The 12,371-nt window shown below is 54.4% G+C and overlaps 1 protein-coding gene across 1 annotated transcript in view; it reads right to left on the reverse strand.

The window, feature by feature from the left end:
* The window catches only part of PLEKHG4B (pleckstrin homology and RhoGEF domain containing G4B), an 88,584-nt gene that overhangs the window by 3,953 nt on the left and 72,260 nt on the right, over positions 1–12,371 (reverse strand). Inside the window, exons 14-18 of the mRNA XM_007961049.3 lie at positions 10,520–10,772; positions 8,488–8,577; positions 8,179–8,409; positions 7,258–7,428; positions 6,327–6,507 (exon numbers count right to left, since the gene is read on the reverse strand). Of these exons, the coding sequence (XP_007959240.3) occupies positions 6,327–6,507; positions 7,258–7,428; positions 8,179–8,409; positions 8,488–8,577; positions 10,520–10,772 (926 nt within the window). The remainder of the gene's footprint in view (positions 1–6,326; positions 6,508–7,257; positions 7,429–8,178; positions 8,410–8,487; positions 8,578–10,519; positions 10,773–12,371) is intronic.

Consider the following 12,371-nt stretch of genomic DNA (forward strand, 5'->3'; position numbering starts at 1 on the left):
CGGCGTGTCCAACCTGGGGGTGAGGAAGGGTCCCTGTCTGCTGGTAAGCGGGAGAGGGCCCCACAGCAGGTCCCAATGAGAGCAGGGGTCAAAGGCCTGGGAGCTGTGTCCATGGGAAAGACAAAAGTGACAGGTTTCTAGGAGTTTGAATATTGAGAGGTGAGCTAAGCATAAGGTGAGAGTTTGGGAATGAATTTATTCTTGGTCAAATTAAGCAAAGAAAAAAAATGATATTAATTGTAAGTAAATATATGAGGATAGAAAACATAATTACATTTATGTAGTCCTAATGCATATGCTGAAGAATATTATAGTATGAATTATTTCCAGAGGTCTTGGGAGAACGGGAAGACGTGTAGTGTGTGTGTGCTGCAGGCACAGAGTTACTGATCACCTTCACCAACAGGTAACGTGCAAAGCTGGTTAATCAAGAGTGAGTGTCCCCTCTTGCAGGGAAGGGGCCGAGTGTGGCTGCCCGGGATGCAGGGCTTGGAGTTGGGCAGCGAACAGGACGTTGCTCTTCCCCTGACTCTGAAGCGCTGTTTTAGGGTTAGAGCTGTGCGTGTGGATGTGGGACAGCTTCCTCCTCTGGCTGCAGTGGGATTGCCTGTATACCTTACATCCAAGCCTGCGGCCGAGAACAACCAGAAAAGCTGGACACATGTTTTGAAGGTGTTTTGGAGGTGACGAGGCAATCCAGCCTCAAAGGGCTAACATCCTGGGCAGATGCAGAGCTCACAGACCACTGGACACCTGACACCTTTCTAACCCCTCAGGGCACTGCTGGTGGCCGATGAGCTCGGAGCTTGGAGGCTGAGAGCTTCGGACAACGCACAGGGTAGGGAGATAAAACCTGGAATTTGAGGATTGCCAGGGAGGAAGGGCCTGGGAAACTCCCAGACATTCAGTGGGGACCTGGAAAGGGAGCATGGACTTTGCCAGGAGTGGGACAAACAGAAGCTGGATCAGCTGCCCAAAGGTCTGAGGCGGACTTCACGCAGCCCCTCCCCTGAGTGCGTTCAGATGACCTACCCCTGCTCTTCCCACAAAAATAAATCCTCTGGAGGTGAAGACACCAGCCTGGGCCTCAGATGACCCTTGCACATTTCCTACATCATATCTACTGCTTAATAAAAAAATTATCAGGCACACCAGGAGAAAGGACAAAATGAGGAAAGGGTGAGGAAAACCCCAGATAATTAAACATCCGTGAGATAAAGGTTTGGATGTCTCAGGCTGTGGAGGTTACCAGGATTATGTGGCAGGAAGCAGATCACAGGACAGAGAGTCTCAAAAGGAAACTGAAATCCATCAAATAAAAGCAGGGAATACATGATCGAAACACAGAAATCACGCGAGAAACATAACAACATGGAAAAAGGTCACATGTGTAGTCAGAGTTCCAGGTGGAGCACAGAGAGCAGAGCAGAAGTGATCTAATGTTCCAGAACTAACCCCACGCTGGGACACAGGCAAGGACCGCCATCCTTGGCCATCAGAGCAAAGCTGGCCTGGGGGCAGCCAGACTGCTCTCATTCATGGCAGTGGCTGCCCAGGTCTCTCTGCCTGGGGGGTGTTCCCCCACTTCCTGTGGACGGGACAGAAGTGTCAGGTGGTTCACACCCCAGGAGGAGCCTCAACGATGAGGGACAGGAGTTGGCAGAGAACCACCCAGGTCCCTCAGCATGTGGGGGTCCCTCAGCATGTGGGACAGTGCCTGGGTGTGCCTGTCTTCTAGATGGTGTGTGCAAGGACCTGCCCATCAGTCACCCTCCATGGCCTTCCCCTCCTCTCTCACTTCCCTGTTCTCACCAAACAGGTAGAAAACAAAGAGTAAGATACTCTAGATTTATGCCCGCATTGCATTAAATATAAACACACTACTCCAATTTAAAGACAAGGACAGTCAAATTAGATAAAAAGATAAAAGTGAAATCAAACATATGCCTTTTACAAGAGACGTATCTCAAATATAAGAACACCGAAAGTTCCAAGTAAGAAGATGGACAAGTGTGTGTTGTGTAAACACAACTTTGCAAAAGGAAACTGGAATAGCTACATTAACAGGAAGCACAGTCGGCCTTCTGTATCTGTGGGTTCCATATCCACAGATCCCACCAAGGATCAAAACTATTGGAACAAAAAGCAATTACAACAAAAGTTAAAAATACAAACAAAAACCCAATATAACAGCTATTTATAAGCATTTTCATTGTACTATGGATTATAAGTAATGTACAGATGATTTGCAGTATATAGGAGCATGTGTGTAGGTTATGTGCAACTACTGTGCCATTTTATATCAGTGACTAGACCAACTGCAGATTTGGGTATCTGTGGGGGAGTCCTGGAACCCAGCCCCATGGACACAGAGGGACAGCTGTAGATCTAAGACAAAAGGCATTCCTAAAAATAAAGAGATGCATTTCATTATCATAAAAGAGGCTCTGTTTCTAGGAAGATATAGCAATTCTATATTACTATGCACTTAATAATTTAGCTCCAAAACACAGAAAGCAAAAATTGACAGAACAAAAAGAAAACTAGACAAATTCAAATCTACATCATCATGGGAGATTTTAACACACTTTTCCTAGTGATAGGCAGCCAAAAAGCCAATAAGGATATAACAAATCTGAACAACACAATTTTCAAAACGTGATCAGAACTCTGCAATAACAACTACAAAGCACACTTTCTCTTCATGTGGAAAATTTACCACAATGCCGGGACATACAACTTTTCAAATAACCGAAGCTGTTACAGGTGGCTAGACAGGCATGAGCGGGGCAGGAGAGGGCTCCCCACCCACTGGGAATGTCGGGTGGTGGCCTGGCATATACCACACTGCCTCTCTAAAACGGGTACCTTGGCAGCCAGTGCCAGGGAGAGGGCATTTCCTGATGGTCCACGCCTGCTGCACTCAAGTGTTAACTGAAGGCAGGTGCCAGGAGAAGCAACTGTGTGCATTAAGAGACGAAACGGTAGAATGTCACCTTTTGGGGGCGCCCCACCAGAAAAGGGAAGACAGCCTCAGAGGGGGATGCGTACAACTTCCTAAGCACACGGGGCGTCCTCACGTCCCCCAACGGAAAAGGGAAGACAGCCTCAGACACGGATGCGTACAACTTCCTAAGCACACAGGGTATCAGGGTATCCTCACATCCCAAGGGAAAGGCCCACACTGCGCATGCAGGCAGCCCAGCCTAAGGGGAGAATCACAGGAAATGGGCTGGCCCGGGAAGTTCTAGGATAAGGATAAACGGGGCCCTTGATCTCAGTGTCCACTTGGGTCTCTTCCAAGTGTGCTTTTCTTCCTCTCCTGTTCTAAAGCCTTTTCAAATGAACTTCCATTCCTGCTCTGAAACTTGCCTTAGTCTCTTTTTCTGCCTTATGTCCCTCAGTCAAATTCTTTCTTCTGAGGAGACAAGAATTGAGGTTGCTGCAGACCTGTACAGGTTCGCCACCAGTCACTTGGATACCTTCCATGGATAATAAACTCTAGTGTATATTATTTGACCAAAGCGGTCTTATACTCAAAACTGGTATCACAAAGTTAACTAGAAAATCTTGGAAATTAGGTAATGCATTTCTAAATAATCCATGATGAGTCCAAGAAGAAATTAAAGTGGAAGTTAGAAAATATACTGAACTGACGTTAATAAACATATGACATATACAAACTTGTGGGATGCAGCTAAAGCTTAGAGAAAAGTCTGTATAGTCTTAAATACTGCACAAAAACGAGAACAAAACAAAGGCTAAAATCAATGATCTAAGCATCCAGCTCAAGAAATTAGGTAGAAAGGAAAAGCAAATGAAACACTGAAAAAAGTAGACACAAGAAAATAACGAAGAGTAGGAATTAATTAAATAGAAACTAAGTGTGTAGATAATCCATTAAACCAAAATTCTGTTTTCTGGGAAGACTAATTTGGTAAATCCCTGGCAAAACTGGAGAAGTCAAGAGAGGGCTCAAGTGACCAACGAGGTGATGGGGAGGGGGTGCCAGGTCCTCGACACACCTGAGAAGCATCAGGTTCCACTTTCCAGGCAACCCAGCTGTACCTGCAGAGCCTGGACAGCTCTGTGGGCCACACTGCACATCCCCAGGCCAGGCAGAGTCCTGTGTGCATACCCTGTGCTCAGCCGTCCCCCGACCCTGTTGAGGAGGGCTGTGAAACTAAATAACTTGAACTCGACGCTGTGGGAACTGTAAGATATTCCGAACCCTGAGAGGAGCCCGGCAATGCCCTGAGTCGCGGAGCATCAGGTGCAACTTTCGCTTTTTCCGGTAAGTGGTCAGGGATGACCGGGAGGCACCAGAGATAAGAATCTCTCAGAACATGCCTCCTCCTCACAGAATGTAGCAACCTGGACTAATCGAGCTGCTGTCAAGTTGGCTGCAGCCGTTTCTGCCTCTGTAAGTGAAGCCTCGGCTTCCCCACTCGGGAGCACAGACCCCGTCCCTTTGGAGTCTGCATTCTGGGGTGGCCATTCCCATGCTTTGTGCTTGAATCAGCTTAGTTCTCTTTTCTGAATCTGATTATTCAAGGCTGGCAGGGCCTATTTCCTGCAGGCTCCCAGTGCTTGGAACACAGGAGGGGTTGAAATGGACAGATCATCCCCAGGGAGGCTTTGTGCACCACAGTCAGGTGGACCCCAAACAGGAAGCAGGACCAGTGGGTTACAAAGGAAGGAAAAAGGCCAGGAAGGCTCTTCAGGATGGTGGCATCTTGGAGATGAGGCCTCTGACCAAGTAGCTGCTGCCCATGGGGTGTGGAGTAGCCAGGAGGCTGGGGCCAGAGGGGGAGCTGGCAGGGAGACCATGGGGCCCCTGTACCCGACAGAGCTGGCTCCGAAGAGTTTCGGGGGCTGGTGGGGAGGCAGTGGCTGCACCTGGAGGGGGTCAAGGCTCAGGCGGGGTGTGGGTGTGCAGGATCCCTGGTTGTGTCTGTAGCTTGGGTGCCTCAGTTTCTCAGGTCTGAGAGGCCAGAGCTGCCAGGTGGGCTTGTAGGGTAGAGGTGGACAGCTGGGTTTACAGTGGCTTTGGCTATCTGTGAGGTGCGGGGGCAGGCCCTGGAGTTGGAGCTCAGTGTGGGAGAAGGTCTGGGGTAGGGGGTGGTCGCTGTGAAGGTGGTGTTCGCAGCCGCCAGGCTGGAGGAATAAGCACAGAGAGGCACACCCAGTGATGAAGTCGGGGGAGGGGGGAGCAAACGAGGGTGGACATTGAGGGAGGAGGGAGGAGGCCTGGGGGAGGGGTCCCAGGGTGGGGCATGAGTTCTCTGGGGAGGGCCCTCTCATGACTATGAGCTCAGCCTCCCAGGGCCATGGGGGCCAGACCAGCAGGGCAGGGACAGGAAGTCAACCAGAGGGTTAAATCTGGAGCCAGAGCTGCGGGGGACCCTCTCTGGGGTGGCCGCAGTGTCTTGTTTACGTTCGCTTGTGGACATGAGAGACACGTGTGTGAGTGCCACCAGGTCCGATCCAAGAAGTTTCTCGTAAAGTGCTGACCGAGGGCCCCCAGGTGCCCCAGACAGGGTGTGCCTCTTGGGTGCCCATGAGGAAGAAAATGGACGGTCCGGCTACTGGAGGATCCTCAGAGTGATTAGGCCCTTAAGGAGGTTGACTTTGGAGATCGAGTCACAGACCTCAGCCCCTTAATTTCTGACCTTTTGTTAGAGATTTCCTTGCCTCCTTGCCTCCCTGTTCCTGGCTCAGACCAGACAGTCCTGACACAGAAGACCCTTGACTATTCCGTCCCTAATGTGGAATGCAAAATATACCCTCACCCCTACCAAAAAAAAAATGCTGTCTGTAGTCAATCGAATTGCTGTAACTGTGCCCCAGCCCTGTATAGAAAATGATGTGATCCTGTTACATTTCCCCAGACTGTGCCTATACAAATGGCCCTTAAACCTCCCCACTTCGGGGCAATGACCCCATCCCTTTGAAGTCTGTGTCCTCCCAGGTGGCCATCCCCAGACTTTGTGCTCAAGTGAACTCAATATTTAATTATACCGCCTGAATCTCAGCATTAAGGTCGATAGCCCAGCTCCCAACCCACGCCTCCACTCCCGCCCCACTCCTAGCCTTGGCCTCCCACCCCTGGACTCAAGTCTCCAGCCCCTACTCCAGTCACAGCCCCCAGCCCCTGGACTCAGTCCCCAACCCCAGCCCCAGCCCCAGTCCCAGCCCTGGCCCCCGGCCCCCTGGCCCCCCGGCCCCTGGACTCAGCCCCCGGCTCTCACCCCAGCCCCAGCCCTGACCCCTGCCACTAGCTGTGCCCCTTAGCCGGGCAGGCCCTGCGGCCCCCATCTTCCCACCTCTGCTCTTCAGCGCCTGCCTCCACAGGATCCTCCCTATGACATCGGTCCACGCACGCTTGACCTCTGCCGAGCTTGCTTGGAGAATGTAGGTGTCCTGAGATTTCTGCCGCCTGCGAAACCAAATCTCAAACCTCGAGCCACTGTCCCCGACGTTCTCTGTCATCCCGATCTCAGCCGTCTGCAGTCAGCAAACACCCGTGGCGGCACCATCAGGAACACAGATCTCTGAACGACTGGCTACCCAAATTCCTCAGGGCTGGCAGCCACGTCACCCAGACACCAAATGACAAATGTGTGGGATGCCTCAGGGTGGGCAAAACCTCACTGCTCACTACTGTGTGAGGCTGCCTGTGAGCGTGCAAGGGAGAGCACGTGTGTGCAGGACAGCTGCCCATGAGTGTGCAAGGCTACGCACGAGTGTGGGAGGCTGCTTGTGTGTGAGCCCATGTACCCTCATGGCCTCTGTCAAGAAGGGAGGGACCTGGCCTCCCTCAGCACAGCCGAGTCACAAGCGGGAACCTGCCCACCATGGTGCGTCAGCGACGCCCTCTCTGTGCACCTCCCAGAGCCGGGGGAAGGCCCGTCCCGTGTTCACCCTCTCTGTGCACCTCCCAGAGCCAGGGGAAGGCCCGTCCCGTGTTCATCTCTGTACAGAATCCACAATGTAGTTTCTGACTGAGAATATACTTGTTTCTCAGCCCTTGGACTGGACATGGGACTGGAGAAGACACACGTCTCCTTGCCGATTTTGGAGGGCTAACGTTTTCAAGAATTTACCCAAGAACCACAGAAATCAAAACATCACAGTTCGGCTCCTCCCAGCTTCACTCCCTCCCAGTTCCTCTGCTTGCCTCAGGTGAGACAGGGTCCGAGACCCCCTTGGAGGGCCTGGCTCAGCCTGCGCCCGATCGGACCAGGCGGGTGCTACCTTGAAAGACTGCTTGTACAGGTAGACGTCGTGGCCGCCCTCCACCTTCTGGGTCTTGCTGAACAGGATGAGGTCTTCAAAGAGGAACACGTGCCTCAGATACTTCTTCCTCCCGCAGCAAATGATAAACTCGTCTCGGCATTTCAGCTGCCCCTGCTCCTTCAAATTCACCTGCAGAGGAACAGCCAAGGGGCTGGCCTTGGCTCATTCATACGGGCCCGCGGCCGCTCACACACACACTGCTGCCTGCGACCGGCCATGTGGGTCTCGCCAGACCCCGCCGTGGGGCTTGTGCAGCTCAGTGTAGTGAAGGCTGCCCCAGCTGCCCCCAACCCCAGATTCCCCAAAGGCCATGGGCGAGCTGAGAAATGGCTGGTGCGTGGGGGCGCTGGCTCCACTCCGGCAGGCTGCCGTGTCCCCTGGCCTGGGATGGGCAACACCCCAGTGGCGGAGCAGGGCGTGGAGGGTGGGCCCTCACATCAGCTGGAGAAGGCAGGCCCATCTCGGGCCCCAACACCCATGGAATCGGGGCTTGACCTTAGTGCCTTCCCACAGAGGGCTGGGGTGCAGCGCCCACATCCACCTGTTTTCAATGCAGCCCAGGTAAGCAGACTCCCAGTCACTCAGAGCCAGCCTGCTCTGCATGTCCTGTGCAACTGCAGCCAACACCTGCCAGCCATTGTCACACCCGGGGCTCCAGGGGCCTCAGGCCTTGCCGCTCCCTGACATTGCCCGGACAGGGAAGACCCTCCTCCCAGTGGCCTCCACTGCAGCCGTCAGAAGGCTGTGCTTTGAAGGGCTTCTCCGGGGCAAATCTGCCAGCACGTCACTAAGAAGATGCTGCTGCTGGGCCAGGACTTTCTCACCAGCGGCCTCCAATCCCCCCAGCTAGCCCGAGCTGCCAGCGCCTGGGGCACTTACGTCACAGCCGCGGATGGCGTCCATGGCCAGCAGGTCATTGCTGTGGCGCAGCTGGAAGCAGACCACGACCTCGGCGGCTCGGAGCTCGCCCAGCTCCTGTCCCTGGGCCGGGCCGCGGCTGCCCTCCTTGAGCAGGTCCTGGAGCAGCAGCGCGTACTTGGCCACGCGCTGCACGGGCCGCAGCAGGTAGGAGGCCAGGTCCATCTTGTCACCTAGCTCCCGCTGCTTGTCCTGCAAGGCCGGGGGAGAGGGTCAGCTCCGGCCTGGCTGAGGGCCGCGCAGCTGCGGGGGGTGGGCCGAGGGGATGACCTTGAAGAAGGCGTTGCCGTGGCTGCTGAGCAGGGCGTCCGACTGCGGCTTGTTCTTGCTGTAGACCACGTACATCCCAAACTGCTCTTCCTGGAAAAGCAGAGGCGACTGCTTGGCTGTGGGAGTGACAGGCCCGGAGACGGCAGGCTCTCACAGCCCGGGTCAGACTTGGAACTGCTCCCGTCCCAAGACCCTCCAGGTGCGGTTCGTACCATGACGAGGTGAAAGGGAGACTCAGCCCTTCATTACAGACTATCGCAGTGTCCCCAGCAAGGGGGCCCCAGAGGGGACCAGTTTACCAGCTGCAACCTCAATGCTGAGAATTCTGTAATTTGTCTTTAAAACACAGACTCCAGGAGGCTGAGGGGGGAAGAGGATACAGCTGGCAGTGGGCCTGGGAGGGCGTGGGGGGCAGTGGAACGATTTGGTCAATGGCCAAGAGCTAAAGCTGTCAAGACATTTAAAATTGCCACAATTACGGTCAATATGAATCTGTACTTTATGTCTAAAAGCACCTTTTAAGAAAATGCTGCCGGGCGCGGTGGCTCAAGCCTGTAATCCCAGCACTTTGGGAGGCCGAGACGGGCGGATCACGAGGTCAGGAGATCGAGACCATCCTGGCTAACTTGGTGAAACCCCGTCTCTACCAAAAAAAAAAAATACAAAAAACTAGCCGGGCGAGGTGGCGGGCGCCTGTAGTCCCAGCTACTCGGGAGGCTGAGGCAGGAGAATGGCGTAAACCCGGGAGGCGGAGCTTGCAGTGAGCTGAGATCCGGCCACTGCACTCCACGCTGGGCAAGAGAGCGAGACTCCGTCTCAAAAAAAAAAAAAAAAAAAAAAAAAAAGAAAATGCTGAGGCCGGGCACGGTGGCTCACGCCTGCAATCCTAGCACTTTGGGAGGCCAAGGCGGGCAGATCACAAGGTCTGGAGTTCAAGACCAGCCTGGCCAGCACGGTGAAACCCCATCTCTACTAAAAATACAAAAATTAGCCAGGCCCGGTGGCGTGCACCTGTAGTCCCAGTTACTAAAGAGGCTGAGGCAGGAGAATCACCTGAACGCGGGAGGCGGAGGCTGCTGTGAGCTGTGATTGTACCACAGCACTCCAGCCAGACAGAGCGAGACTCCATATCGAAGGGAAAAAAAAAGAAAGAACACTGAAAAGATGGAACATGAGCTTCTTTTGTCCACGGCTGTTTTCATTGTGATAATTTGTGCTCAATGGTCTGGGACACACGTCCCATCTGCCCACAGCACTCAGCACTCAGAAAGCCTGTCAGTTTCCTTCCAGAGTAAATTAAAAACTTTATTAAAGACTCTCACACAGAGAGATTCCACGTTCATCATTGAGAAGTGACTTACGAGGAGAGACCACTGAGTCTGTACATTCAACGTGCTTCCAGTTGAAAGCCTCACAGGGAATTCTCAGAACGGGACAGGCTGGTCCCTCTGGCAGGTAATGGGGTACCCAGGGGCAGGGGGCTTGCAAAGGGGTGAAGCCTGGCCCCTCCCCAGAAGGTGATTCTGGGAACCGCTTCTGGCCTCTCAGCCAGAAGTGGTAAAGGAGCAGGCTGCTGGCGGAACGGGTGTGATGGTGTCCGCGGAGCCCCCGCCTCCAGGGGCAGCAGGGATGCAGTTGGTCACACCACCTGCAAAGCACTGGGCACTGGAGACCCACAGGTTATCCGTGTGGGGTGTCTGTTTGTTGGCTGGTCGAATCATCCTGTCAGGACCAGCTCCCAGACCTGGGCTGAAGCTACTCCAACCGCCTGACACATGGGCGCTGTAGGCCTCGCCTCCCTGACAGCGGCTTCGCCCACCACGCCACCCGTCGTCCACGCCACCCGTCGTCCACGCCACCCGTCGTCCACGCCACCCGTCGTCCACGCCACCCGTCGTCCACGTCACCCGTCGTCCACGCCACCCGTCGTCCACGCCACCCGTCGTCCACGTCACCCGTCGTCCACGTCACCCGTCGTCCACGCCACCCGTCGTCCACGCCACCCGTCGTCCACGCCACGGCCTGTACTCACGTGTCTCAGGAAACTGCGGCCCACGGCCAAGGGGCAGTGTCGGCAGTGCTCCAGCTCCCGGAGGAAGTGCTGCTGGTGGAAGTCGTGGAGCTTCTCCAAGTTGCCGAAAATAACGTGGTGCTTCCCTCGAAGGCCCTGGGGCAGGTCCATTCTCTCCATTTCCGGAAAATAGTTGTCGATGACGTATCCTAAGCACCGGACGTACTCCCTCTCCGTGGCGATCATTTCGGCCATGATGTGCCTGAGTCGGCTGCTGGAAGACACAGAGATCCCGGGGGCACATGGCCCCCCACGGACGCGTTATTAAAAGCAATTCACGCCTGAGACAGAAACACATGAAGACCCAGAGGCATGAGCACGGTCACACGTGGACCAGAGGCACATGGGCACATGTGGGATTCACAATAAAGAAACTTCTGGCCGGGCGCGGTGGCTCACGCCTGTAATTCCAGCACTTTGGGAGACTGAGGTGGGTGGATCCCGAGGTCAAGAGATAGAGACAGCCTAGCCAACACGGTGAAACCTCGTCTCTACTAAAAATACAAAAATTAGCTGGGGGTGGCGGCGTGCACCTGTAGTCCCAGCTACTTGGGAAGCTGAGGCAGGAGAATCACTTGAACCCGGGAGGTGGAGGTTGCAGTGAGGCGAAACTGAGCCACTGCACTCCAGCCTGGACAACAGAGCGAGACTCTGTCTCAAAAAAGAAAAAAACCTTCCAGTCGACCACACGTCCTCAGCAGGGAGTGACTCACCTGCACCCCGGCTCATTCTCTCCCTGTTACCTGGAGCTGCTCCCCTGATACACAGTAACTTGAAAAGATAAGGACAATATTTCAAAAAGAAGCTTGTCACGTGGAACATTTCCATATTATTGATCGTGGCCTTTTCAGAGGACAGATCCCCTTGGAAACCAAGAAAGAGATTCCCAGGCTCCCTAACGGAAACTCTGAACGTAACGTTTCTCGTTCCAGCCGGTTTGATTTTAGCGGTAACATGACTCAAACACTTCCAGCAGCAGCGCTTCTGCAAGGAAGGCTGTGGTGGAAATTTCGTGAGAAAACAGCTTTCGGATCCACGCCCACTGCTGACCGACCAGGAGATTTTCCTGAGAGTCGGCTTCCGCGGCAGTCACTCCTGACCCAAGGGGCTCAGCACCTTACGCAGCAGCTTCAAGGGGACTCGGGGGCTGCAGCGGCCAGAGAACAAGGCTGGGGGCGCAGGACGGCCCAGAGGTGGACAACAGCAGGCGAGGCCCCAGGGACGGCCGTCGATGGAACCCTCTGCCCCACCCTCGGCTGGGGTCTCCCTGCCTTGAACGAGGGTCCTGAGGAGGGGCCGCCGAGCAGGCTTTGTAGGGGCACTGCTCCCGTGAGGGGTGAGCCTCCGATGCACTGCTGAGTCTTCGAAGAACCCTTCCTGACAACACACGTCTGCAGGAGATGTGGGCTCCTCCGCGGCTGCCCAGAGTCTCACCACCTCTGTATCCCCAGGGCTGGCAGGACCCGGAGGACCCACTCGTGTTGAGAGTGGAGAGGTGGGCTGGCCGGTGTGGTCAGCTTGGCCGGGTGGTTCCTCACATGCAAAACAGCGGTGCTGGGATCATAGAGGCCCAAACCGGGCTTCCCAAATCAGTGCTATTCTTTTGTGCATTTTCCTTTTTTTTTTTTTTTTTACCATTAAAAACATGCTAAGCATCCATTCACCATAAACAAATGCGGGGCGCTTAGGCTGGTGGCTCGGTTTCATGAGCTGGCTGGAGTGTGGCCACCTGGTCGCTCTCGGCAACTGAGCCTGGAGGGCAGGGCCCACACTCGGGCAGCGTGAATGCCAAAGCCTGGCCTGGGCTGTGGGA

This window comes from Chlorocebus sabaeus, chromosome 4, assembly GCF_047675955.1.
Source record: "Chlorocebus sabaeus isolate Y175 chromosome 4, mChlSab1.0.hap1, whole genome shotgun sequence".
Lineage (NCBI taxonomy): Eukaryota > Metazoa > Chordata > Mammalia > Primates > Cercopithecidae > Chlorocebus > Chlorocebus sabaeus.